The 27,329-nt window shown below is 39.3% G+C and overlaps 1 protein-coding gene across 3 annotated transcripts; it reads right to left on the bottom strand.

The window, feature by feature from the left end:
• Positions 1-1,322: 1,322 nt before the first annotated feature.
• golim4a (golgi integral membrane protein 4a) lies at positions 1,323-26,794 on the bottom strand. 3 transcript variants are annotated; one of them, XM_047392453.1, is made up of 16 exons: positions 26,140-26,794; positions 12,509-12,583; positions 12,376-12,425; positions 12,185-12,235; positions 11,812-11,962; positions 9,138-9,220; positions 8,933-9,016; positions 7,855-8,055; positions 7,470-7,754; positions 6,525-6,811; positions 5,862-5,935; positions 5,079-5,152; positions 4,659-4,865; positions 4,440-4,502; positions 4,170-4,265; positions 1,323-2,307 (listed from the first exon to the last, which is right to left on the bottom strand). In XM_047392453.1, the coding sequence occupies exons 1-16, from the start codon at positions 26,324-26,326 to the stop codon at positions 2,164-2,166; spliced, it is 2,112 nt and encodes a 703-aa protein (XP_047248409.1). In that variant the 5' UTR covers positions 26,327-26,794; the 3' UTR covers positions 1,323-2,163. The 3 variants fall into 3 exon arrangements, with proteins under 3 accessions (XP_047248409.1, XP_047248408.1, XP_047248410.1); XM_047392452.1 differs by having other exon boundaries at positions 12,185-12,238; positions 26,140-26,793; XM_047392454.1 differs by lacking the exon at positions 4,170-4,265 and having other exon boundaries at positions 12,185-12,238; positions 26,140-26,792.
• Between the last annotated feature and the right edge of the window lie 535 nt (positions 26,795-27,329).

Here is a 27,329-nt window from a genome sequence, read left to right as displayed (position 1 = left end):
CCCCACATCCAGGAGAGTTACGGTGTGGAGAAGCCCCAAAGAAGCGTACCACCCAGACTGTTGCATGCCCAGAGTGAAGCATGGGGGTGGATCAGTGATGGTTTGGGCTGCCATATCATGGCATTCCCTTGGCCCAATACTTGTGCTAGATGGGCGCGTCACTGCCAAGGACTACCGAACCATTCTTGAGGACCATGTGCATCCAATGGTTCAAACATTGTATCCTGAAGGCGGTGCCGTGTATCAGGATGACAATGCACCAATACACACAGCAAGACTGGTGAAAGATTGGTTTGATGAACATGAAAGTGAAGTTGAACATCTCCCATGGCCTGCACAGTCACCAGATCTAAATATTATTGAGCCACTTTGGGGTGTTTTGGAGGAGCGAGTCAGGAAACGTTTTCCTCCACCAGTATCACGTAGTGACCTGGCCACTATCCTGCAAGAATAATGGCTTAAAATCCCTCTGACCACTGTGCAGGACTTGTATATGTCATTCCCAAGACGAATTGATGCTGTATTGGCCGCAAAAGGAGGCCCTACACCATACTAATAAATTTTTGTGGTCTACGTGTAACGAGGACCACCAGCTTTAAACCTACAGTCAAGCATGGTGATGGTAGTGTGGTCTGGGGCTGCTTATGGATCTGGGTTACTTGCTAAAATGATAAGACCAAACAATTCCGTACCAATAAATCCTGAAGGTGAATGTCCGGCCATCAGCTTGTGACCTTAAGCTCAAGTATCTTTGGTTTTTATATCCTACCTTGTATGAGTGGTTCTGGGTGGCGGTGGTGATGTAATGGTGTGGGGGAGTTTTGCTTTCCAGCAACTGTGTGATGCTATTGTGTCAATACGGACAAAAATCTCCAAGTACTGCAAAAAGCAGGCCGACCCAGTCGACCTGGTTCTAGCAAGGTGCACCTAAAAAAGTGGCTGATGTGTGTATTAAAACTGAATAAATTCATCTAATTTTTTCTAGGTTTGATGTCCCTTTAGATTGCTAGGGACCACACTAAAATGTGCCTTTACTAATGAAACCATGTTAACAAAAACATTTTTCTGTACTTTCCTGTACGCTCATTTGTGAACATACCTTAAGCTTTCTGCCCCTAAAACTCTTTTTTATACAATAAAATAAACTAATTGTATTTACTTGGTTGGAGCAGGAAGCAATTTGACAACAATAACTATTTTTTTAAACCAATTATTTAACTAAGCTTAGTAAAGAAATGTTTTAAAATAAAAATAAAAAAAATAAATTCCATCCATGATAAACAGCCAGAACGATTTGTCAAATGTATAAAATTACCCAAAACTTAAAACTTTAAACCTCTTTATTGCAAACACCATCAAGATGACAAACAAGGTATCAGTACAATTAAAAATCCCTTTGTTTTCTATCAAATATAACAGGTGTACCATATTTACAAAAAGGTTTTCTATACATTATTGTGAATTTTATCCTCACCAGCAACTGAACTCAAAGAAACCTCAGCTCGTAAGGCAGGCCCACATCATTCCTTTCATATCAAAAGTATTTCCTAAATGTTAAAAAGGACTAGGATAGACGAGAGGATTCCAAGAATGGAAAGGCACGTGGCAGTGTGACACTTGGCGGCTTCACCAGAAATGTCTCTCTCAGTGGCATTTTACAGAAAAATCCAGTCACACTTCTGGAAGCTGGTTAAAGCCTAAATGTCAATCTTCCTCTAGTAGAGGATGAATGATTTAAAATGGTGTACCATTTTATGATTGTCAGAGTTGTTACTATCAGCAATAAATAATAAAATGTCAAAATTCATTGGAATAAAATTTTGCAAAAATACAACTGTCTGCATAAAACATCGGAAAGGGGGCTGAGAATATTAGAATGAACGTTTCTGGCTCTTTCCTTTTTCCACACATACATGGCATAAAGATAAAAATTACATTCGCTGAACCAGAGGAGCAAGGAAACATGTAACAAGTAAAAAAAATACACAATCATATATGCAATTTAGCGTTAAAAGTTGTGTCCATTTCCACAGTGTTCAGTGTTCGGAGTCGCACGTTCCTGGCACAATTTCCAGATTTTCCAAAGTGAAATTCTGAAAGGATGGCTGGTTTTAATTCCTGATTGGCTGCATTCGCAGCCAAAAATGCACCGCACTGCTCATCCTACATTTCTGCTCTTCGGTTGGTTCCCTTATCTCGACCGGCTGTGTCCTCTTCTATCTCGTCCTCCTCATAATTCTCTTCCTCGTTTGCTCCGTTCTGGTGATTCCTCTCCTTCCTTGGTCCATCCTGGTTTTTTGCATCATCCTGGTCAACATAAGCACAGACAATAGAACAGACTCACTTAAACGTTTAATGTTTTTTATTGTATTAATGACTGTTTTAACGGTCCAGGGAAATTAACCGCAGCTGAAAGTTGAAACTCCGATGAAAACCTAAAATTTAATTTTGGAAATCGAAAAATTGGCGAAGTCAGACTACTTACCAAGAAATTATTCTATTGAGCAGTACAGCATTAATCTGAGTGTACATGCTGTACTGACCACAAACAATGGACTGAATATATTAGTACTCTAGTACTGTAAACTCCAGCAAAAGGGTTGGTTACCTTATAGAAAATGCTGAGGAGACATAGATCTTCCCCTCAGACATTTTAAGATTGTGAATAGCAGTCTAGAAATAACAAATGTGACATTTTCTAAGTGGCATCTGACCAAGAACCCCATTCACTAAATTTCCTTTCTAAGGATAAACCAAACCCAGGTGATAACCTGACACCCTGACAAACTCAGCACCTGACTGACGTCATTAACCAGGACTCACGAGGACCTGGGTTCAACTTACAATCACACAAAGACGTGTACATACATGACTGAGCACCAGCTAATCCTTGAGCTGATATTATATACAAGCTAGGGCAAATTCATCTGCACTCCTAGTGAATGTGCGTAAAATTCATTAATTCAACATCACTGAAAAAAGTAGAAATTTCCAACCTGCAGTTGAAGTACATTCAAAAGTATAAAGGTGGTACCTTTGAATGGCAATATTGTTGGGGCCCTAGCAGGATGGTAAGTGAGGTATAACAAATCTCCAAAGCTCACTGTTGGAAGACCTCAGCAAGAAGTGGCATATTGAGGTCACCAAGTCTCTGTAACAACTGGCTGACAAAATCTACATGGAAACCCGTCGTTAAGGAGTCATGTCAGAAAAAGATGCCTTTTCTTTCCCACAATCTCAAAGGTAAATGGGTTTAGTTGGTTAGGCTGTACTGAGACTTTAAGCTAAACTGTGCGATTTCATTAGATTAGACTAAAACTAAGCTTTTCCATCCTTGCATGAAACAATGAATGAACATGCAGAAAAGCACCCCAAGGTCATTGTTAAGTACGATGGAGGACACATTATGCTGTGGGCCTGTTCTTTTGCAAATACTTGGGGACCATATAAGACTGCATGGCATCATGAAATCTTTGAAATATCAAGACATTTTAAATAAAAAATGGCCTTTCAGCAGAAAGATCATCAAAACAAACGGCAAAATCAATTCATCAGACACAAAAACAACCTTCTTTCCTGGCCATAAATGTACACAGATGTAAATCCTGTAGAAAACCTGTAGAGTGAGCTAAAGAGAACAAAAAGGTGGGTTCGGGACTCTCGATGTTCTACAGCAGACATGTTGAGCCCAAGGCCACATTTGGCCCACAAGATAATTTAATATATTGATTATTAATATCCCTCCAGTCAGTTGTATAGTTACACTACAAATCCCACAGTGCACTGCAACAGCTAGCTGCAGCTTTGGGCAAGGTTGCACGCAAGGTGCACATATGAGCGAGTCAGACGCAGCAAGGAAACTTGCTACACTTTTAGCATTGCCAAGAATTGACAAACCAAGTCGGCTCCTCCATGTTCCCGAATGCACATTTTGCTAATAAAGCGCAACAATAAATACAACTGTTCTGGAATCCATGCGCTTTTGATGTGGAGAGCACCTGCAAGCAACCCGTCATTCTACAGTATTGTGTTGAAGTCTATTTTATCTTCTGAATAACATAAGAAAGAATAAAATATATTTTTTCTCTACTGTTTAAACAGTTTAGTGCATCTCTGTTACTGCTGGGGGGTTTCAGATCCATTTACAGCTGTCTACCAACAAGACTCACCTGCTCTATGTTCTCATTATATGGATCCTCCCCTTCCTCTTCCACCCCCTCCTCCTCTTCCTCCCTTTTCTCTCCTCCAACTACATCCTCCTGGGGCTTAAGAGAAAGAAACCCAGTAAAAGTGTCTCTTGTAAAACAAATACTTATAGTGAAGACACTATAAATAAATGTAATAGTGGTTTGGGTCAGCTTGAAACATAGACCATGTCAGGTTTTCCTCAACTGTAATGTATTTAAACTTTGTAAAGCACTGGTTTGAACCTAAGTTACCTCTTCTTCTTCCTGGTACTGGTCATCTAGCGTGTCCTCCTGTTGATCTGGGTTTCCAGCCATCTGGAAGCACATAATTCAAACATCAAAGCAAATTCCCCAAGCCATAAGGGTTTTTTCCTACCATTGGAGCACTCTCATCACAATCCTTTCCCCATGTCAGCATCCCTTCTCATCCTCTGGTATATATTTCCCATCATCTCCACCCTCCATACTCACCACCAGCTCCTCCTCCACAGCAGGTTGCCCAGGGCCTGGGTGAGAGTCTATGCGCTGTCCAGGTACAGCTGGCTCCTCTTCTTCTATTCCCTCTTCTTCCTCTTCAGCAGCCCTGTGTGGCAAACGCTCGTCCTCGGCCTGCTCAAACTCGTCCTCCCCCTGGTTATTGGGGTCGTCTTCGGGATCCACCTCGCCGTCCACACCACCCTTCAAAAGGAGAATTAGATATGGTATAGGTTATCAAAAGATTGAATGTTTTAAATATGGAGTGTAAAAGAACTACAACAATCTGATGGGTGCTTCAATTTAAAAGGCACATTTTTTATGAGGTGGTAAAATAAAAGACACAGAAGGACTACATAAGAAGTGCTCGACTTAAATGCTGAGGGTACATTTTCACAGATGGTAGATAAAAATCACCTGATGTGGGGGTACTCTGTGATCCGACTGTTTCTCCTCCTCTTCCTCATCATGTAACATGTGAACGTCTCCCTCTGCAAACAAAAAGCAAACAAGTTGTAGGCATTTTCAATGGCATAAGGCACTGACATGATTTAATAAATTATTTTAATCTGGATTCGTACAGTGACGTAGTGATAGTTCAGTAAAACCTGACTTTCCTCATAAAAATAACCAATTTCTGTCTCAAAATGAATTAGAAAATAGTTTCTAACTCTGTTTTATTGGGCATTTTGAGGTCTGTGATTGTCTACCGGCTGTTCTGCTATGCAAACACCATGGCTCTGCTGCTCTAAATCAACATATCCTTATTTTATAAATCTGCTCCATTTCACTCTGGAAATTTGTTTTAATACAATGAAGCATAGAGATGTGCTGGTTGTGTGGATGCAAAGAGGATCACAGCTAAATTATGCTGACATGTTCATATTGTGTTGCTTATGACTGAATCTGGAATTTTAGTTGGTACAAAGCAGTTCAACACTGTATAAAAACATTCAGTTATTTACTGAAAGCCTCATATCAGGGCTAAAAACAAAGTATTGATTGACTCATAAAATATCCAAAGGCAAATACGTTGATTCATGAAGCATTTCCTACATCCTTTTATTTACATCAAAGTGTTATGAAGGAAGACAGAAGATAACGATAAAAAAATTTATAAAAAACAAAAAGACTACCATAAATTTGGGACATTTTTAGAATATTCATGGGGATGAGGGATAAATATATTTTTTCTTTAACCTTCTTCGTTGGCAGTGTGACGGTCCTCTTCTCTTTGAACATCTTCGTCCATGTTCTCATACTCCGCTCTTTTCCTAACAACATAATAACAGTGATAGGCAGCTAGAAAAGATAAGCCTCTAATCAAAAAGTCACCACTAAAAACCATTAAAAACATGCAAACTGAACTGTTTACAAAGCCACATCGTGTCAACTGTAGTCGCTATCCTGTCATCTTCATGGTATAAAATCGTGACCTTCCCAGACTCAACTTTCCAGTTTTCAGTTGTTTAAATTTGTTTCAAAATAAACAGGTGAGTGAGTGAGGCAGGAAGGAAGGAAGGAAGGAAGGAAGGACAACAATTAGACATTGGAATAGGAAATAATGATGAGAAATACAAATATTTTTCAAGCCCTTATATTCTTTTTTCAAACTTACCGATACTTGGGAAATACTAACATCAAATTCCATACACCTCCACGTGGAAACCCTGTTTCTTTGGAGACATCTAACTGTGTGCATGCTTGTCACATTTCTCCTTGAGAAGACATTTATTTGATTTTGAACAGTGAATCGCTTCTATCAGCTTCCCACTGGATTAACTTTTTCTTGGCGAGTTTAAAACAACTGAAAATTTTTGTGATGCTCTTTATGCCACTTCAAGGCTCAATATTGAACCTAACCTTTGATGCTCCTCTCTCAACAGCTGCTCTTTTCTATCGGCCTCCCTGTGTTGCTGCTGCTCTCGCTCCTGCTCCTCCTTTAGATGCTGCTCCCGCTCCTTCAGCACCTTCTCTCTCTGAGCCTGGAGGGCTTCCTGTCGCATCTGGATCTGCCTTCGCTCGTCGATCCTCAAGGCTTCCAGGCGCTGCTGCTCCTGCTGTTGCTCGTAGGCTGACTTCAGGTGGTGCACCTGAGCTGGTGCCTGGTGCTGCGGCTGGGCCTCCTGATGCAGCTCCACATGGTTGTCCTAACAAATTACAAAGAAATTCAAAGGAAAAAAGGATATGTCGATCTACCTGAATAGCAGACATGCCTCAATATGAAAACGGCACATTAACTTGTCCATAATAAGCTGCAAGACACACTCTATGCACCGTATTTGGCAAAAGTATACATATGCTGTATATACCCTGTGCCCCCTCTCATTTTTTCAAATAACATCCCAAAACGTCACAGTATTGTATTGGGATTATGTGATAAAGGTTGTTGATTAAGGGTCACTGTCATAATGGAGATGAACCTCTACTCCAGTCTCATTCCTCTGCAACCTCTGACAGGTTTTCTTCCAGGGTTGTCCTTTATTGGGCTCCATAAATCTTCCCATCAACCCTAACCAAAAGAATTGCTCTAAAGAACAGCATCCCCACAGCATGATGATGCCACCACCATGCTTCACCCATGGAGAAGGTATATTCAGTTTCATGTGCAGTGTTAGCTTGTTGAATCATTCCCTTTCCACTTCACAATCACATAATAATTTGTTTGTCTATCACATCAAATCCTTATAAGACTGAAGTTTGTGTTTTGTGACAAAATGTGAATTAATACCTTTTAAAAGCAAAAATGTGACCAGCCCTTTAATAGTTAGTGACTGTAAACTCTGTTTGGTGTGAACTAGTTCCTACCAGCCGCTGCTGCCGTCTCTGTCGGTCCAAGACGTTCTCATCAGGCTGAACTTCCTCCCTTTCTTCCTCCTCCTCTTCAATCTGCTCATCATGTGTCTGGTCCAGGTCCTCCTCCAGCTTCTGAGGCTGTCCTGCTTGAGCCATCTCCTCCTCTGCCAGCTCCCTCTTCCTCTCTGCCTCCCCCTCTCCATCCTCATCTCTCTCAGATAGGCTGGGATGGGACATAGTAGGGTGAGAAATGACCTCAGACTGGGCGTGGGCTTTCTTCTCCTCTTGATGATCCACCTTAGAGGGAAACCACAAGAAAATAATTCTCATATTTGGTTATTCACAGCAAATTTTGTTTTATTAGGCTGTATTCATTACATGAGAATTTCCTCATTACCCTCGACTTAGTGTCCCAGTGAGGAGGGAGGTCTTCCTGAACAGGCGTCTCTTTACCAGCCAGCTTGGATTCATGAACATGAGACACAGCTGTTACTGTGGCTGCTTGCAGCTGCTGAGCAACAGAGTTTGGATCAGGTTGTAACAAGTTTGGTTTCCTGTTCAGATTCTCTCTGAGCTGCTTGTATTCATCCACCTGGACCTAAAGAGAAAAACATACACAACAAAAGAAAGGCTAAGTCATGAGGAGACTGTTCAACATCTTTCTTGTATTTCTATTACTAATAATATAAGCTTAAGTAGTTAAATGAAGAAAATCCGCCAATTTATTATCCGAATAAGTAATCAGAGTAATCCTGAGAATACTCGATTATTAAAATAATCGCCAGCTGCAGCCTCAATACGTTCTGTGCTTTATATCCTGCTATAAAACATGGCATGTACAGTAACGCCTACACAGTAACTACTTATTTACATAATATGATAAATGAAATAATTTCATCTATTTAACCACTTGCATTTTTGCAAAGGTAACACCAACAAGTCCAAATACAGTGCTCTTTTTCTAAAGAAGAGCACACATCAAGACTGTGATTAAATCTAAAAAGCCTTCCTTAATTTCTGCCCCATTGTTATATCTCCCCCCCGTCGCTTTATTACAGATCTTCATCTGATTGACTTTAGTCCATTTTAGATGAACTGCTTTGACCCAAACTCCCTGCAGCGGAGAGAATATGTCCGACCAGACGCACTAACGGAAAGCCATAAAACAGATTAGCGAATGCAAATGGACAGAAAGAGCAGCGCGAAAAAAAGCGAGTGACTGAAAATCCATCAGTAATGATACAATAGAGGGTAATTTGCCTTTTATGATTTACAGAAAAAAACCTGAAGCTGCAAAAATAAATTAGTGGAACTAGATGAAACTAAATTAATTGAAGAAGTCATCATGAGACCCTTCCCCTAGAGCTTAGATGGTACCATCAAGACTAACATGGATAAGTACATACTCTCAGTATTAATCTCCTTATGCGTACATGACTGCGGTAAACAATAGGACTGTATTGCTGCTTTCCCACCTGAGCTGCAGCCAGCGCACTCTTGTGGTCCTCCAGGGTCAGTGCAAGCTGGTTGTGGGCCACCTTAAGGTCCTGATGTTTGAGCTGAACACAGAGCACAACACAATTATTTAGAGCCAAGCAGTTAAGTCAGCATGTTTTCAGTATATAACAGAATTATTAGTTTTATTTTGTCCTTAAATACAAACTGTTGGGTCCTCCTCACCTGTGCATCTTGTAGCTGGGTGTGAATTTCATGGTGGGCTTTCCTCAGTTGTTTATTTTCCTCTCTCAGGTTATAAGCATGCTCTGTCATAAACAAAACACACATAAATAGAAAGTATTTAAAAAGACAACATGTCAAAAGACAGACAATATTCTGCAACATTCTATGTATAGATATAAAAAGAGATCAAAATGTCTGGCTCAACTTGTATATTTCAATGTATTAGTCTTTGAATTACCAAATGGTTAATTCCTCTTTGTTTTAAAGCAAAATGTAATAGGAAAACAATTAAAACTAACACTGTGCATTCAAACATTTTATTATTCTTTAATAGAATTTTGACAGCGTGCCATATTTGATTAGCTCCATCATGCAAGTGGCAAGAAAGCCAGCCTAGAAGCTTTTAGAGATGATTTACTATTACAATTTGATGATAAATCATTTTAAATTTCTTTAAAAAAATTTAATAAATTAGACAGACTAAATGAGAGCAGAAATTATTCCTCTTTTTAAAATTCACCTGCTGTATATTGCATCAGTTTTTTCCCTTTTCCTTGACAATTTTTACCTTGCTAAAAATGCCAAATCAAAATAGCCTCACTGAGCTGAAAATTTTCACAAATAAAAGGCTTAGCATGTCTTAGCTAAGGTATCACAACGACACACTTTCTGAGCAAACAATGCAAAAAGTGTAAGAGTGGAGACATTTGGCCTACATTAGCTAAATGATAAAGCTTTACCATCAATTATATACCTCTCTCTGTTACACAAAGATGCTGCTAAACAGGAGAGATTTGTTTTACACCCGCCGGTTGTAGGTCTTCATCTGTCATTTAATTTAATTTATTTGTATAGCCCAAACAAAAGCTTTTTCCACTACATACATAAAAGGAAAAACATCAAACAACCAACAACAGGAATAACAGCATAACAAAACAAAAAATCCTGGAATAAAGTGCCACCAAACTACTGAATATTAAAAGCCTTTCTGAATAAAATGGCTTTAAGGTTGGGTTTAAAAAGGCCCAGAGATAGAGCTTAGGTCCACAGAGAGGTGGATCCACAGTCTAGAAGCCGCTACGGAGTAAGCCCGCTCACCCCAATGCTCACCCCATAGTCCTTGGAACATTCAATAAAAACTGGGATGAAGATCACTGGGATCTACCACACAAACGTTAACATTAAATCAGATAAATGAGATGGGGCTGAACCATTTAAAGCTTTAAAAACAAACAGTAGATTAAAAAAGGCTCAACCTTAACTTAAGACATAAATGATAAAAGCTTGACTAGACCACTGAATCAATTTGCTTGTTAAACTTTAAATCTTTATTAAAAATCACTCCATTTTTTACAGCAATACTGAAAATAAAATTCTGAGCACTAACATCAGTGGTGGCATTACTACCAAATAAAATGTGATCAGTCTTGTTGTTTATAAATCAGAAATGTTGGCTAAACCACTGTTTTAACTGCAGAAATGCAATCAAGAAGGCAGTGTTGCAGCTTACGCTAACCTGGTCTTAAGGACAGATAGATCTAGATGTCATCTGCGTAGCAGTGAAAGGACAGATGGTGCTGTGTAACAGTCGCTCTGACTGGCAGCATATTAAGTGAGAAGAGGGGGCCAAGGATGGAGCCCTGTGGCACCCCACACGAAAGAGGAGCACTGGGGGAAGTCAAATCGTTAATCATAACTGTGAAAGTTCTGCCAGTAAGATAAGATGTAAACCACTTGAGAACTGAGCCACGGATCCCAACATAGTAGTTTGATTGAGTCAAAACAGTGTGATCCACAGTATCAAAAGCTGCTGTGAGGTCCAGCAGCATCAGAACAACCTCATACCTTTCATCGACAGGCATAACAATGTCGTTATGCACCTTTAATAGGGCAAACTCAGTGCTATATTGCAATTTAAAGGCAGAATGGAATTTCTCAAAGATCTCATTTTCTTCTAAAAATGGTTGTACCTGAGTAAAAAACCTTTTCTTCTAAATCCTGAGATAAGAAGGGCATGTGGGAGATTGGCCTAAAATCAGGTAAAATGAGGGGGTCAAGGTAAGGTTTCTTAAGAAGAGGCCTTACAACAGCATGTTTGAAGGCAGCTGACACAATTCTGGAAATTAGACAAGAGTTATAAAAAATACGAATCAACAGGACTTATGATTTTAAAAACGTCTTTCAACAATTTTGTTTGAAGAAAATCAAGTGGGCAATTTGTAGTCCTTTTCTTTGTTTATCTTCCTATTCAGTCAATGTCCAGGTAATATCTAGTGATGTGTTCTTAATGGGCCCGGAGACTTCAATGAGGGCTGTTCTCTGTCTAAAAGTGAAGGCTCTTGTGTGACTAGGCATTGGCTGGTTTTAAAGGGTACCGTTTCAAAATCGCTCCTATGATTCAAGGCCCTTTTAATGAGATCCCAAAGAAGGTCCAAAAGGGACAAGCGTTTTCTCCAGCTATGTAGAACATAGAGTAACACAGAATATCCCTCCCTGCGCTGTTGCTAAACACTGACAGTCAAAGACAACACTTTTTATTTGCGTACAAAACAAATTTAGCCGTTTGGAAATCATTCAGGCAATGAACAGCACAAACAATCTTAGCGACCATCACTTTTATTAAAATAACCCAGTTTTAAGGGTAGGTGACAAGGGTAGGTGACACCATCAATACCTTTAAGTTGGGAGAGCTCCACCTCTTTGGCTTGCTGCAGTTTATTGTAGCGTTCTCTGTGTTCGTCCAGCAGCCGGCTGTGGTCCTCACCCTGTGCTTGGTGCTGCTCGTTTAGCTCATAGTACTGCCTCTTCAGATCGTTATGCTGATTCTGACAGAAATAAATGATTTTCATAATTGTGTGGCTTCCCTATACTACATGGACACTAATTGTAGAGAAAGGATAAATGACAAAGATCTGGGAGTATTTGCATACTTTTACAACAGGAAGAAGTTTGGAAAAAGTATGCAAATGTAGAAAAGAAGAGAAAAGCAAGCTGTGGGGTGAATCTGAGGGCATCTATGAGTGTACTGAGATTCTGGTAATCCTTACCTTCAGCATCTGATGTTGCACGTGTAAAGAGTTGAGTCTACTGTTGGCGTCCTGCTGAATAAAACATAAGAAGCAAGATTACAAAGCCTGTCAAAAACATCTTTTGTTACAGCATTACAGTTCAAACTGTTAGCAACGAAGAGCACAGAAAGATAAGCTACAATCTGAAGAGAGAAGGTAAAGAAACCCACCTTCTCTTTGTTCAGAGATTGCTCTGCTTCAAGTTTATAAACAAGGTAATCTAAGGAAAAAAGCAACACAAGTACAGTTACTTTTACCTGCTTTATTGAGAGTAATTATGAGAACTTTGATGTTTTTCCTCACCTTCTTTGGCCTTTTTGTGTTCTAACCTCTCCTTCTGAAGAGATTTCTCCAACCGCGATCGATGCTCGTACACCACTGAATATTTAAAAAACAACATTAGAACAGAGCATAAAAGGAATGTCCTGGTGGAGAAGAAGCCAAACACAGAGCTATTATCCAAACATGAACACTGCAGCAAACCTATGGGCTCATAGACACTTGAACATTTGTCTCAGAGAGGTCAACAGAGATGAGGTGTGAACTTTATGGGTGATATGACAGCCTTCTGTGATATTTACCTAACCGGGCACTGATCTCAGTAAGTGTCTCTTCAAGAGAATACCACAGCCTTCTGTATAAGGGGAAGCTGTCTTAGAGGGATATATTTTAAACTACATTTGTAGCTCTTTTGTTAATAGACACATGATTTTTTTGTCCCTAAGGACATACCTGACATGTTTCTTCATCAGAGCTGTGTCCAATAACAAAAGAACCTAAAGACTATATTGTATAGAGACAATGAACTTTATTGCAATACATTTGTAGCTGATGGTTACTGCCTACCCCACACAATACTAAATTGCGCATAAAGTCTTGACTCTTAGAGGAAAAAAACATGACTTGTTAGGTTTTCTAAATGCTACCAAATTAGTTTAATTGCTTCAAAATTGCAGGGGAAAAACATTTATTTTCTTCAGTAGAAGAAGTCCAATTGAGCCAAGAGATAGGGCCTATCTGACCCAATATTGGTATCAGGCCAGATACTGGTGTCCTTGCATCTGATATCAGACTGAGGCCATCAAGGCTAATTTATATAAATGTTCCATTGTTGTACGTTTAAAAAAAAAACAACAAAAAAAACAGTATTGTCTCTCAAACTGAGAAATGTTAAGAATTAAGGAATGTTTCGTGTGTTTTCTCAAAATTCGGCAGATTACTTAAAGTTTAAACATATGGGCAGAGCCTGTTATGGAAGCCCACTAGTGCATAATCACTTTCTGATATATTTTAATGTTGAAAAAGAGAAAACAGAAGATAGATGTTTGCTTTGTGTTTTGTGAAAACATTTAGAGAACTGTAAATAGAATAGGTTTATTATTTTATTTGTACATGTAAACTCCATCTACACTGGAACATTGAGGATTTAGTATTCTGTTTGAAGACGCAACCATAAAGAAGGCTATTTGTCTCTGTACAGAGAGGCTGTACAGTTAGCGATGCTAATGGAGCTAAGTGCTAATTAAAGTTGGAAACTGATTTTTGTTTCATTTGACTTAAATAGGAAACTATTTTTATTGAGCTGTTTGGTGAGACTTCCCCTAGTTACTCATGTAAACATATGGTTACTGTTCCACTCATGAATAATGAATGAGCTTCCACTGCAGAAAGCTAGCAGCGGAGGGATTTTATTGCTGGATGCAGCGGCTTTTTGGACCATTTTACCAACATTTACACCCAAGTAAAGCCTTTTTCCTAATCTACTGCTATGTCCTGCTGTCCTTGTGCCGCCCCACTACTCCTTAGTCTTAGCAGTGTGTAAACAGGTTTAGCAGCTCTGCAGTATAATAGTAATGTAGACATGAAAGGATGGTTTCAAGACTTAACATATAATTAGGAATCTTGTAACCACTAAAATAATTGAAGGTATTGCCACCAGCTGCCCCACCATAGCAGAGTGTGTCTGCGCCGGACATCAGGACAAAAACAACCCAAGGTATTTAAGCAATGGCAGCGTAGAAGCAAAGATTTTGGTAACAGCAGAAATTGGGTTTAAATCAGAACCCCCAGTTACCCGATCTAGAATTTAGTCATTTCTAAATAAAAAGAAACCACAACAACAACAAAAAACAACTTAAAGAAATAAAGCAAACTGTTTTCAAAATTGCAGTAGGACCGAACAAAACAAAAATAGTCCATCATGATCATCATTTGGGTCACTCTGTTGTGCACATTTTGTGGGTTTATATGTAAACGAATAAGACAAATTGCTATTTTTACATGTTTTCTGTACAAGGTATTAGGAGCCGGTGTGGCAGGGCTGAAAGGCTGCAGGTTTCAGACCCCGATTATCTAAATGTTAGAGACTGAGTACATGTGTTTTTTTTTTCAGAATATGCTTTAAAAACTGAGGCCTGACAATATCTGTAGTTGCAGCCTTTTTAATTAGAAAACGCACACAGGCAATGTCCTGCCCTATAAAAATTAAATACTCATACGCACAAACAAAATAGATATCTTCCCAAAAACTTTTACCGGCACCTGAACAACTACCACTTCAACAGAATTAAGGTAAGTGACCATCAAGAATTAAAGGCACGGACTTTATTTTGAAATGAATACATAAGGAATGACTAGCATCCACCCTTGCACCCAGATCATCAGGAAGATTAGGATCAGCTGTCCGTTGATTTGAAGCGGTGTGACAGCAATCAGCAAGAACAATTTTAATAGTCCATAAGTTCAACTGAGCTGGTTCATTAAGACTCATGTTAGTGAAAATAAAATTTGACTTTGTATGTATCATTCTGTGGCAACATGCATGTACAGCAAGATGGTTTGCACCAATGGAATAACAAGTTTCCATTTTTTAATAAGGTATTCACAACTACACTCAACTTGAACCAGCACCTTCCCTGTATACCAAGCCTGACGGCGTGCAAAACAGCACTTTTACACATGCAAATCACAATGATGAAATTAAACTGATTTTATTTCACCATTTACAGGTCCTTCTCAAAATATTAGCATATTGTGATAAAGTTCATTATTTTCCATAATGTCACAATGAAAATTTAACATTCATATATTTTAGATTCATTGCACACTAACTGAAATATTTCAGGTCTTTTATTGTCTTAATACAGATGATTTTGGCATACAGCTCATGAAAACCCAAAATTCCTATCTCACAAAATTAGCATATCATTAAAAGGGTCTCTAAACGAGCTATGAACCTAATCATCTGAATCAACGAGTTAACTCTAAACACCTGCAAAAGATTCCTTAGGCCTTTAAAACTCCCAGCCTGGTTCATCACTCAAAACCCCAATCGTGGGTAAGACTGCCGACCTGACTGCTGTCCAGAAGGCCACTATTGACACCCTCAAGCAAGAGGGTAAGACACAGAAAGAAATTTCTGAACGAATAGGCTGTTCCCAGAGTGCTGTATCAAGGCACCTCAGTGGGAAGTCTGTGGGAAGGAAAAAGTGTGGCAGAAAACGCTGCACAACGAGAAGAGGTGACCGGACCCTGAGGAAGATTGTGGAGAAGGGCCGATTCCAGACCTTGGGGGACCTGCGGAAGCAGTGGACTGAGTCTGGAGTAGAAACATCCAGAGCCACCGTGCACAGGCGTGTGCAGGAAATGGGCTACAGGTGCCGCATTCCCCAGGTCAAGCCACTTTTGAACTAGAAACAGCGGCAGAAGCGCCTGACCTGGGCTACAGAGAAGCAGCACTGGACTGTTGCTCAGTGGTCCAAAGTACTTTTTTCGGATGAAAGCAAATTCTGCATGTCATTCGGAAATCAAGGTGCCAGAGTCTGGAGGAAGACTGGGGAGAAGGAAATGCCAAAATGCCAGAAGTCCAGTGTCAAGTACCCACAGTCAGTGATGGTCTGGGGTGCCGTGTCAGCTGCTGGTGTTGGTCCACTGTGTTTTATCAAGGGCAGGGTCAATGCAGCTAGCTATCAGGAGATTTTGGAGCACTTCATGCTTCCATCTGCTGAAAAGCTTTATGGAGATGAAGATTTCATTTTTCAGCACGACCTGGCACCTGCTCACAGTGCCAAAACCACTGGTAAATGGTTTACTGACCATGGTATCACTGTGCTCAATTGGCCTGCCAACTCTCCTGACCTAAACCCCATAGAGAATCTGTGGGATATTGTGAAGAGAACGTTGAGAGACTCAAGACCCAACACTCTGGATGAGCTAAAGGCTGCTATCGAAGCATCCTGGGCCTCCATAAGACCTCAGCAGTGCCACAGGCTGATTGCCCGACCAAGTATTGAGTGCATAACTGTACATGATTATTTGAAGGTTGACGTTTTTTGTATTAAAAACACTTTTCTTTTATTGGTCGGATGAAATATGCTAATTTTGTGAGATAGGACTTTTGGGTTTTCATGAGCTGTATGCCAAAATCATCCGTATTAAGACAATAAAAGACCTGAAATATTTCAGTTAGTGTGCAATGAATCTAAAATATATGAATGTTAAATTTTCATCATGACATTATGGAAAATAATAAACTTTATCACAATATGCTAATATTTTGAGAAGGACCTGTATAGTTTGTATTTTTCTAGAAATCCAATTCTGCCAGTCAGACAACCTCTCGTGGTGAAATTAAATTGTTTGCCCTGGCCTTTATACGTTTTTGTGGCTTTCTGTGCATGTGGCTGTGATTAACTCAGCTTGATGATGTAATAACTTCTACTTCTGAGCAAAACCTCAAGTGCAATCTTGGAAATGCACTCGCTGATAATTCAATAACAACAAAAATAGAGGATGTTGGAAGCTATAGAAACAGACAATTAGTGGAGAAGATTGGTTTAATAGAAGAATGCTTCTGAGTTGATGATAGAGATAAGTGCAATATCTATGTAAAGGACATAGTAGAAGTTGCTACAAAAAGCGTGGGAACGTGTTCCAACATGGAGAAACCACAAACATAAACAACCTGGAATGAAATCATCTTGTTTGTAAAACACAACAGCATGATTAATTATTATTCTTTGCAATAGAAGCAGATTGGCTCTGAAGAACCACAAACTCATCTGACTTCGTTTGTGTAACTGTGTGTAGATCCAGAGGTCACTCTGCAGATAATCAACAGTGATTCAAGCAGATACAGAAGAATTGTACATTGTGTGAACATCTAGATTCATTAAGGAGAAAGCCAACGTTGCAGTGATTCCTTACATTTAGATTTAGTTTTTATAAAACATTTACACTATGATGAGGTGTTGCTTTTGGTGCAGAAGGGTTGAAACATCTACAGTAACTCTGACCAAGAAAATCGAACCAGTTTACATTCTCTGAGCATTTTCCCCTTGAACAAGTGAAACATGCTCCTCACACTGCGACTGAAGTGTACCAGCAGTGTGAGAACAACATAGCTCTCTATAGTGGTGAACCTTTGCTGACCTGCTGCTTTAGATGTGGTATAGATGGTATTGATTGCATTTGGCCCATAGTGTTGGGAGGTTGAGTATCTGGTGAATTCGTTTTCCACACACCCAGCTCATCATTAAGACTGAATGCACAACTTCTGCTTAATGGCTTTTTAAACTAAACCGAATGTCATTTGTTCATGGAGTAAGATTTTAAAAATCTTTTGTCTTGCAAAGTTTAATGTAAGCCTTTCCTTTTTAAATTATCGTAGTTTTAGCTCTAATACACAAACATGCTTTGGACCTTTTGTGGACTGCTTTTAAAAGCTACACCTCCAAAAATCTAATAATCACAATCAGGGAATAGATTGTGATTATTAGTCAAATATAGCAATAACAATCAAAATTTCCTTTAACTGAACCAAAGCATACAATGGCCTGAACAAACTGAAGGAGCTCAGCCCCATTAAAATACAGCAGGAGAATCTTATGAGGGCAGTGCATTAATTAATACATATGGTGAACAATGATTAGTTAAAGCTCTTGCTGAAAAAACATAAAAACATGGTTTTACAAGCTATTAAGCAACATTTCACTGAGCAGAGGCCGTTTCAAGGGTAAACGTTAAAAATAAGTTTCAAACTTGTGGAAAAAAAATAAATAAAAATCACATCATGTATGTTCAAAAATTTTAATTGTCTTTATTGTCATTGTATGTTGCTGTCCACCCATGTTGCTGTCCACCCATGTTGCTGTCCACTGCCAGTAACATGTACAAGAGGAAAAGACCATTTTGGCAGTCATGTGCGTGTTTTCATAAAAATCACAGACATGGTGTGGAATCTAAAGAAGTAACACCTAGGGCTGCACAATAGATCACGGATATATTGTCATCACAATATCAATATGTCCAAAATTCAGAATCGCTCTTTGGAGTGCAATAATTGTTAAACATTAGTTTTCTAAGTGTTCTGAGCATGCATAAAGGTCACAGAGTGTAGGAAGAACAAATGAGAAAGAGAGAATATAAGAAAATAGGCATATATCACAACTAATATCATCATCCCAATATTTACACATATTATTGCCATAGCAACATTTTCTAATATTGTGCAGCCCTAGTACCACCCATCACTCTTTGTTAGGTAATACAGGTTTAAAACATCACCTGGCAAACTACGAGCGATATGCCTGTTCAGCAACTGACCACAGACAGCTTATCGGAGCAGGCAACCTGACTAATTACCCAGCTAATATCAGCTTGTTAGATCTGTGTTACTCTACAGAGTACAACAGCAAAAACTTAGTGGGTGTTTTTTTCAATAATTTTTTTTTTTGCTTAATGTGTCAAAAATCTAAGTAATAAAATAAAAGCTATAGATAACATTATTATGACTGCAATGATGTCATGATGTCAGGCTTGAGTTTAGTGAAACATGGTGAATAGCAGCTATAGATTATGTGTTTTATATCTGAAGTTGTTTCATTTATTTTTATTTCACCTTTTTTTATAAAAAAGGTAATTCATGTTGAGATACAAGGTCTCATCTTTAAGAGCAACTTGTTTTAAATACATTTACAGTTATAGTTAACCAATTTTAAGAACTGGTTTGAACTATGAGATTTGTCTCTTCTGTACAATGCCTGAAAAAGTTAAACCTTAGAATAGACTGGAATAACGTTATATTGTACATGCAAAGTAGTTAGATTTGTTTTGTTAACTGAGAGACTCTAAATTTTCTCAAGTAACAACTAGAAGGTGAAACCTGCGCAAAGCATCCAACAAAATGTTACGCAGGTTGTATCTTCCTGTTCCTGTGGCAACTGTGGGTGCTTTATTATAATCATGCGGTTACCCACACATGTAGCACCTCTGTAAGCCTTGCACCCAGTAACAGGAACATCTAAATGAGAAAAAGGGAAACTCATAGATCCATTACACACAAAGTGATGATATTTTAAGCATGTATTTCTGTTATTTTGATAATTATGGCTTGTAGCTAATTTTCTGAATTACCTGTTTCCTCTGAAAATTAGATTATTACACAAGACCAATAAAAAGGGACAGAAATATCAGCCAACTTAGAAGTGTCTCCAGTTTACACAACTGTGTCTAAAATCCGATTTCTCTGCCCTTTGGCAACCCATATCTGACATTTTCACGGCAGTCTGAAAGGCCCAATTCAAATTGTTTCACCTCCATAATAAATTGAATTGTCCAGGTTAAAAATTATAAGCAGACATCAACATCCATTTTTACTACAGCAAATAGTGTGCTGTTGTATGATGTTTATATTCTTCTTTTGTGCAGATGGCTTTGGGGTTGTGAACCATACAAACTGAAGTCTGATGGTGGGCGAAATAAAACAGTCGTACGAACCACCAGGCAAAAAAAAAAAAAAAAACACAAAAATTCTGAATTGAGCATCAAGACCTGCTGTGTGTACATAGACCATATTCTCTATGGGGTTTATCTCAGCCAAGTCACCTGACCAGTCAACCAGTAATACCATGGCCCTTAAAGCATATATTGGTAAATTTGGTAGCGTGGGCAGCTGCCAAGTCCTGCTCTAAAATCAAATTAGCATCTCCAAAACGCTTGTCAGCAAAGAAAAGCATGAAGTACTCAAAACAAGGGGCTCCAAACCACCGTGCCACAGATTAGCATTGGTCCACGGAGTAAAAAAATTATATTTTTTATAATTTCTGTGGTATCAGATCATTCAATTCAGTTTTATTTATATAGCACCAATTCACAACACATGTCGTCTCGAGGCACTTTACAAAGTCAATTCAATTAAATCATACAGATTTCAAGTCAGGTACATACATTCCAATTAATCCTAACTATCAAACAGTGCAGTCAGATTCAGTTTCATATTCAAATTGGTGTAAAGTTTTTTTATCTAAGGAAACTCAGAAGATTGGATTGAGTCAGTGACTTGTAGCACTCCTCCTGGATGAGCATGTAGAGACAGTGGACAGTCACTGGCATTGACTTCATACTGATCCCTCATACTGAGCATGCATGTAGCTACAGTGGAGAGGAAAAACTCCCTTTTAACAGGAAGAAACCTCCAGCAGAATCAGACTCAGTGTGAGCGGCCATCTGCCACGACCGACTGGGGGTTTGAGACAACAGAGCAGAGACACAAAAAGAACACAGAAACACTGATCCAGGAGTACTTTCTATGGGAAAGAAAAGTGCAACATTAATGTTTATAGCTCCTTCAGGGGATTCATCTAGGAGAGAAAACCAGCTATGCAGATGAACTCTGAGCTTGTTTTCAAGTCTATCTAGAGTATGAAAGAAAGCACACAGTCCAGTCTAGATCATGAGAACGATTCTATTTTAAAAAACCCTAAGCATCTGTGTGCTTCTGACAGTGCGCCTGACAAGTAGGAAGATAAGCAATGAGCTGACATGGAGGAGAGAGTTTGACACTGAAGAGACATTGGGAGAGGGAGTACGAGGCACAGAGGTACGTTTTTGCCTTCTTGTGTTTTTTTGTTATGCTCCCCCTCCATCTGGTCTGAGGAAAAACAGGTTAAGCAACCCTGCTGTAAACATTCCTGGTACAAAGCAGTGCTGACCTTTTACTTGTGAAAAAACTGGAAAACCAAGGTTTTCTCTTTATCCCAGGTAGGAAGCTGCTAACGTTGCTGGTTCAGGAGAGGCTTTCCACAAGGAATGTGACAACTGTAGCCCATGTCCTGGATACATCTTTGTGTGGTGGCTCTAGAAGCACTGCCTTCATTCCACGCCTTTTGACTGCCACACACTCTTAAATGGGATTTGCATTAAAATCCTTTCAAGACTGGGGTTATCCCTATCGATGAGCAAATTTTATCTCCAAGAGTTTTTTCCTTCCATTCAACTTTCCATTAATAATATGGACACTGCACTCTGTGAACAGCGAGCTTTCCTAGCAATGACCTTTTGTGGCTTACCCACTTTGTGAAGGGTGTCAATAACTCTGATGGACAACTTTGAACTCAGCAGTCTTCCCCATGATTGTGTAGATCATAGCATAATATTTCTGTAATAAAACTCATGTTTTTCTAGTTTTTATGTAATATTAGGATGAAAATTAAAGAGATTTGGAAATTGTTAAGTACTTAAACCACATAGTGTGTGAAGATTTGTTTTAATACAGGTAAACCTAAAGTAACTTCTGATCTAATTAGTCAATTTGAATAAAGTTTTGAAAAAATGAGCCAATGAGGACTTTAAGGCTGTGAAATCAAAGGGACACATTTTTTCAGAGTGCTTGTTGAATCAATAACAATTGCCAGCCTGCTGTTGCAAAGGGTAACAGGAAATCAATATGGCTAGCTCACAACCCACAAGCTATCTACAACCTCTAAATATAGGACAAAACATTTAACATCTGCTAAAAAACATGATGCCCCACCCCCCCACCAGACTGGAGTGGACCACAAAGAAGCCACAAAGAGTTAAGCAACAGCATTTCATTGCAAAACTGTCACAATACTGTCATTCTGTTTGTGGATAAATCAGCTTTACTGCAGCTTTTTAATATCAGCCTGAATCCCAATCATCAGTAACTATCTAGGAAAAATGACTTGGCCGCTGCTTTACATAAACTAAATAAAACTGTTATTGTACCCTGAAAACATACAACAAAACCCTCCATTCACGAGCATGCATATAGTCTCACATAGTATAGGTTAGAGCCTCAGGGTAGCTGAACAGTATGCCGAACAAAGCAGTGGGTAATTGAGACACAATATTTCTGGTTAGGTGGATTAAAGACTGCTGTAGATGAATGGGTTGAGAAATTTTGAAAAAACCCAAATGCAGATGTGCCATAAAAAGCAGTTTGGTAAACAGCTCTCCACCCGGGAGGGTATTTTAAACTAAAAGGATAGTGGAATAAAACAAAACCTTAACATCCTGCAAGCACAGCAGTGTGTGTTTATAAGCAGTGAGGGTTATGACTGTTTACCGTTCTACAACAGCTCTGTTTCTATTATCCTCACCTCAAGCAGATGACTCTAGGCTTATTACCGTTTTCTGACACTAACTAAATAAGGGGTGACCTTTGAAAAAGCAAATCTTTATAATGAACTAAATAACAGTCCCTCATCTAAATCTAATTATGTCTTTGAGCCATTATAATAATGAAAACAGAATAACAAGTTGCTGCTTTTAATCGATTTTAAACACTTTGTTTATGATAAAAACAACCAAATTTCTTACGGTTATCGCTTTATGATCTTGTCAGCAGTTGAGTGTTTGTCTGCAATAGTGTTATTAATACAGTTTGACACTTGAAAATCCTTTCCGTCCTATAATAAGTATATAAAATGATAAAATGCAGCACATCAAATGCTAAAACTGAGACCTTTAGAAATATTTGACTTTTTTTTTTTTTTTTGCATCAAGTCGTGTGCTTTGAAAAGGTTATTTTGATAACAGTTCCTAGAAATTGTATTACTCCGCGAATTTTTCAGAATATTTTAACATTACTACCAGAAATTTCAGTGTGTTCTACTGGGATTTTATGTGATAGATTAACACAAGTTGGAAAAGAAATGATACATGGTTTTCTAAGTTTTTAATAATTACAAATCTGAAAAGTGTGGGTCTGTACTTTGACTGGGCCGTTGTAACACAGGGATATGCGTGGATCTAAACTCTTCCATTGTAAATCTGGCTGTAAGCTTAAGGGTTTAAAATACCTTTCTGGGTCTATGAGTGACAACCGCTTGGACCATCTCTACAGCATGATGCTGCTACTCCCATGTTTCACTGTGTTGTGTTCAGTGTCCAGGATTAATCTTCCCCCACACAATCACATTCTTCTCCATATAGACCAAAAAGTAAAATCTTGTTCTCAGTGGACCATAATACCTCTTTCCACGACTGCTCTGTCCTCTACATAGATTGTGGAAACAACAAATAGGACTTCTTATGGCTTTCTTTCACCAACTGCTCTCTTCATTTGAATCAATATGGTACCAATACCCAGTACCTGGGAATCCGTGTCTGTACTTAACGGTACCAGTTTTCGGTACTTTTGTGTGTGTTTATGTGGTAATAAATGTTCATCTGTTTAATAATAAAAATCCATACATTTTTTAATGAAACATATTTATTTCTCAATATAAAATCTTTGATAAAACAACATCCAGCTGTTTGTTTTGCAACATCTTAGTTGTTTCAAACATTTCTTCTCCCATGTTGCTGGCTGCAGACAACAAGTCGCTAACAGATGCAGGCGTGCTAACGGTGCTGAATGAAGGAGTTGTAGCCGTAGATCTGAGGCTGACAAAAATTGTGCACTTTTCAGCCTTGCGAAAAATATTGCGCTTTTACCAGGTGCTTCCTCAGTTTGGAAATATTCCCGCTGCTGGCCTTGCACTTCGCGTCACAAATATTGCAGCAAGCGTAATTTGTAGCACGTTTTGAAAAGTGCAGCCATACTTTTGAGCGCTTTCTATCAGACATGGTTGTTTTGTTGACGGTACATGCAGCTACTGACATCACTACGTTCTTGTGCGTGCAATGCGGTGTTCATGTCCAGCATGGAAAATGGCCCACTCTTCCACTCCCTGAGTGTCACAATGATGCGTTTAGGTGTGCGCTCTCCTTGCTTATCTTGATAGGTTTGCAGTGATAAATACTCTATTTTTTTAATGATAGATTGAACAGTGCTCTGTGAGCTGTCCAAAAGTTGGAATATTATTTTAAAACCTAATCCTGTTTTAAACTTAAACATACCTCTGTCCCTGACCTGTCTGCTGTGTTCCTTTCCCCTTGTGATGCTGTTTGTTCCTAACTTTCTCTACCAAACCTCTGAGGCCTTCACAGAACTGCTGGATATAAACTAAGATTAAATTCTGGAGGCAATTAGTTGCACTGAATTTAATTTAGTGGGGATCAGACTAAAAGAAGCAGACTCCAAAAACATGCCACTATTTTTTTTATACTTGTTACAACATCATGTACTACTTTGCGCTGGTCTATCAAATGAAATCCCCATAGAACACATTAAGTTTTATTAGTATGTGGAACATTTAAAGTGGCAGGAAACCCTTTGCAAGAAACTCTAAATATATAATTTAAATCATTTCCAGATCACATTTTACAGACATCAAGTGACTAAGTAAATAAATGAAACTTGAGCACTGTAAACATTACCACCACATCCAGCCCTGAAAAGACGGAGCTTTAATGTCACTAAAAAGGTCCCAAGACCCCTTAATTGCCGTGGTTTGCTTCTACCTTCTGAACAAAATAAAGCTACACACCACTACAACTAATAAAGCACTAGACTGAACACTTGCAGTTTGCAAAGGACCGTTCGGATCCACTTTTTCCTACTCCGAAACAAAACTAATAATCATTTATAGATAAAATGACAATATACACTTTAAAGAGAAACAAATCTAAAAGCATTGTTAACAATGGGACCATGGAGCTGCCATGTATAAAACATTCCTTATTGTTTTTTTTTTTGCTAGACTGTATAAAGTTAAGAAGATGTCCTCTCATTGGCTGGACATAAAACAGTTAGAAGTGTCCTGTCCTGTCCATTGTGCCATAACAGTGTAATGGAAAGTGCAGCAACCGTACTTCCTTTTCCTGCTTTGGTATTAGAGCTGAGGTAGCAGCAGATACTCAGTATTAACTGCCTGTTAAGATATACAGCTGGGGTACAGATGACCACACTGTGATAACAACCAGGTGTCTGGGAAGCACCACGTAAAGCAGGGGTATCCAAAGTCTGTTCTTGAGGACCGGTGTCCTGCATGTTTTAGATGTTTCCCCACCTATGTCTTATCAACAGGCTTTTGCTGAACTGCAATAACCTGAGTCAGGTGTGTTAAAGCAGGGAAACATCTAAAACACGCAGGACACTGGCTGTCAAGGACCCACTTTGGACACCCCCCCCCTGAAGTAAAGGATTCATTTGAGTTCTCCAAAGTTTGATGTGACTTTCACAGTAGGCCTTTGCAACACAAGCAGCAACATTGTCCAACCGAAGCTGTAGGGTTCTAGAGATTAACCTGTGATCCAAAGATTAGAAAGCAAAATGAGGTCAAAGACAGACAGGTTACAGTACTGTTCAGGTCTAGTTTGGGCAAACTGACAACAGCCTCTTTTAAACAGCAGACACTGAGACACTGTACTTACAACAGCAATGCTTTTAAACAAACGCAACCCCAGCCTCAACTAATGGGTGAGTATACTATTCATTCCTGTGACAGTTTCTATTTACTTTGCAGAGGATGTGAAATAAAGGGAAAAAAAACTGTTTTTTAATGACAGAGCTGAAACAAAGACTATTAAAATCGACACATTTTCCCGTCTATTCCTATGTTTGCAACAAGAATTACCGAAAAAGAATTTTTAGTTTTTCTATGTTTAAAAAGTTACTGTACATATCAGTCAATGTAATATGTATATTATTAAACTTTCTGTAGTACTTTAATATGGTTAGTCATAAATCATATCAAGTCCTAAAAGTGCATTTGCCAGCGAATAGAACCAGTTCACATTGTGTTTACCTTGGAGCTGCGCCGAGAGTGACTCCTGGTGCTGCTGGTACTTCAGCGCCATCGCCTCGGTCCTTCTGAGCTGTTTGTGCGTCTCAAAGGCCATGAGCCCCCCATACATCATCCCGCAGACCACGGTGACCAGCAGCAGGCACTGGAAGATCCGCCGCTGCCTGCGGGAGCACACCCCGTTTCCCATGTTGGACCCGCACCCCTCCCCGCCGTCTGAGCGAGAAAACCCCGTCTCTGCCTGCAAACTTTTCGTACCCCCTCCCTTCACTCCCCGAGCATTTCCACGCACAAAAACAGCACCGCTTTACGTGTAAACAGTTGCTACAGCGTGCATACTTTTCACCAAGTCAACTCGACTTCTAAGGAGAAGCTCAGATCTTCGCTTCACTTGAAATCAAAGTCCTGCTCTGAGTCTAGTCCTGAAATGCAAACCAAAACTCTGGGGCTTCTCGGTCGCTTGGTCCTCTCTTCTTCCTCCTTCAGACGTCTCCGACGCAATTCGCCCAATGCTTGCGCCAAAGTTGGAAAAATTCACATCCAGGACGAGGCCTCTGAATTACCTTTAATTTTAGTTACGTGTCAGTCGAGAAGCAGCCTTCAATCCAACTGCAGCTCGGCAGGAAGTCCCTCCTCCTAACTCACTGATTTCTTTGCTCCAGCCCTCACGCTGCCAGTCAATTGGGCGCCTCAGAGCTCCATCAAAACTCAAGGCGAGGAGCCACAAGTCACTGTTGGGATTTTTGTGCACTACTTTCCTTCTTGAACAATTTTAATTTGAAACACTGTTCGACGGCCTCTATGTAACTTACGGAGCCCGCGAGGGGACATGGGGGAATTGTTTTTCTTTCGCGTCGCCACGCAATACTTTTGCGTTCGCTCGCAAAAGTTGTTAATCGCCTTGATAAAGCTGTACATTTTGGAACAGCAGCACAGACGACAAACTGCTCACAAAACAAACAGCACTAATATGGCATTGGTATGGTTTATTTGTCATATGCAGGTTAACACGCAGTCAACAATGCGATTAAATGCTTAGGATAAGAAGAACCGTTCAAATCACGATAAAAACAAAAACACTAATGGCGTACAAAAAGAAAGTACATATCATGCAGCAGTAATAAGTAAATAAAGTGTCACAGATGTGGTTTCTTGCAGTATTATTGTCCAGAGTTTAGTAGTTTGACAGCTTG

This window comes from Girardinichthys multiradiatus, chromosome 18 (assembly GCF_021462225.1).
Source record: "Girardinichthys multiradiatus isolate DD_20200921_A chromosome 18, DD_fGirMul_XY1, whole genome shotgun sequence".
In the NCBI taxonomy this organism is placed as follows: Eukaryota; Metazoa; Chordata; class Actinopteri; order Cyprinodontiformes; family Goodeidae; genus Girardinichthys; species Girardinichthys multiradiatus.
Note: the sequence above shows the minus strand (reverse complement) of the source record. Positions and strands in the feature narration are given on the sequence as shown.